Genomic DNA, 608 nt, shown 5'->3' on the forward strand with positions numbered 1-608 from the left:
CATAGACATTGATTGGGCACGCATTATTTTGTTATGCCAATAACAAAGATATGCAAAGAGTTTACTTACTTTGCTATTGGAACTGACTTTTTATAGGTTTAGCTTGAAAAACTCTGCTTACCTACAAAGCCAATGAAGTAGTGAGCGCTGTTCGGCTTCCCACCTATTACTCCTAAAGACTGAGGCATCATGAAGCATTGCTGTGGATAAGACATAAGAATAAAGTCCAACAGTCAGCAAACTTGAATAGGTGATCATTAAAGCAATAATGGATGAAGAATTAGTATCTTACTCAGACTTACTGTCTGATCTTAACAGTTGAGTGTTTTATCTATTCATACGACAGATAATGTTAAAAATTTACCTTGAGTGGTTCAAAATAGGCTTCGTTTATGTCACTGAGGCCCAGTCTTAGAGGAATCAGCAGAACAAGGGGTTTCCACAGAGCCGTCTCCTCTTCTGCCAGAGCGCAAGCCCCTTCTAGAGCACCATTCATTTCCCGAGGCTCTTCAGAAGCCGCACATGCACCCCTGTCAAAGTCCAGCCACGGCATACACAACCTCTCTACAGACAGCCAAGAAAAAAAAAAAAAAAACATTAAGTCATTT

General features: G+C 40.3%; 1 protein-coding gene across 1 annotated transcript; it reads right to left on the reverse strand.

The window, feature by feature from the left end:
- Positions 1–16: 16 nt before the first annotated feature.
- LOC107735073 (cysteine protease ATG4B-like) lies at positions 17–561 on the reverse strand. Its single transcript, XM_016546881.1, has 2 exons — positions 365–561; positions 17–200 (listed from the first exon to the last, which is right to left on the reverse strand). Exons 1-2 carry the CDS (start codon positions 551–553, stop codon positions 99–101), a joined length of 291 nt encoding a protein of 96 aa, XP_016402367.1. The 5' UTR covers positions 554–561; the 3' UTR covers positions 17–98.
- Positions 562–608: the final 47 nt, after the last annotated feature.

Source organism: Sinocyclocheilus rhinocerous, unplaced genomic scaffold (assembly GCF_001515625.1).
Source record: "Sinocyclocheilus rhinocerous isolate Xijiao unplaced genomic scaffold, SAMN03320098_v1.1 C35740709, whole genome shotgun sequence".
Taxonomy (NCBI): domain Eukaryota; kingdom Metazoa; phylum Chordata; class Actinopteri; order Cypriniformes; family Cyprinidae; genus Sinocyclocheilus; species Sinocyclocheilus rhinocerous.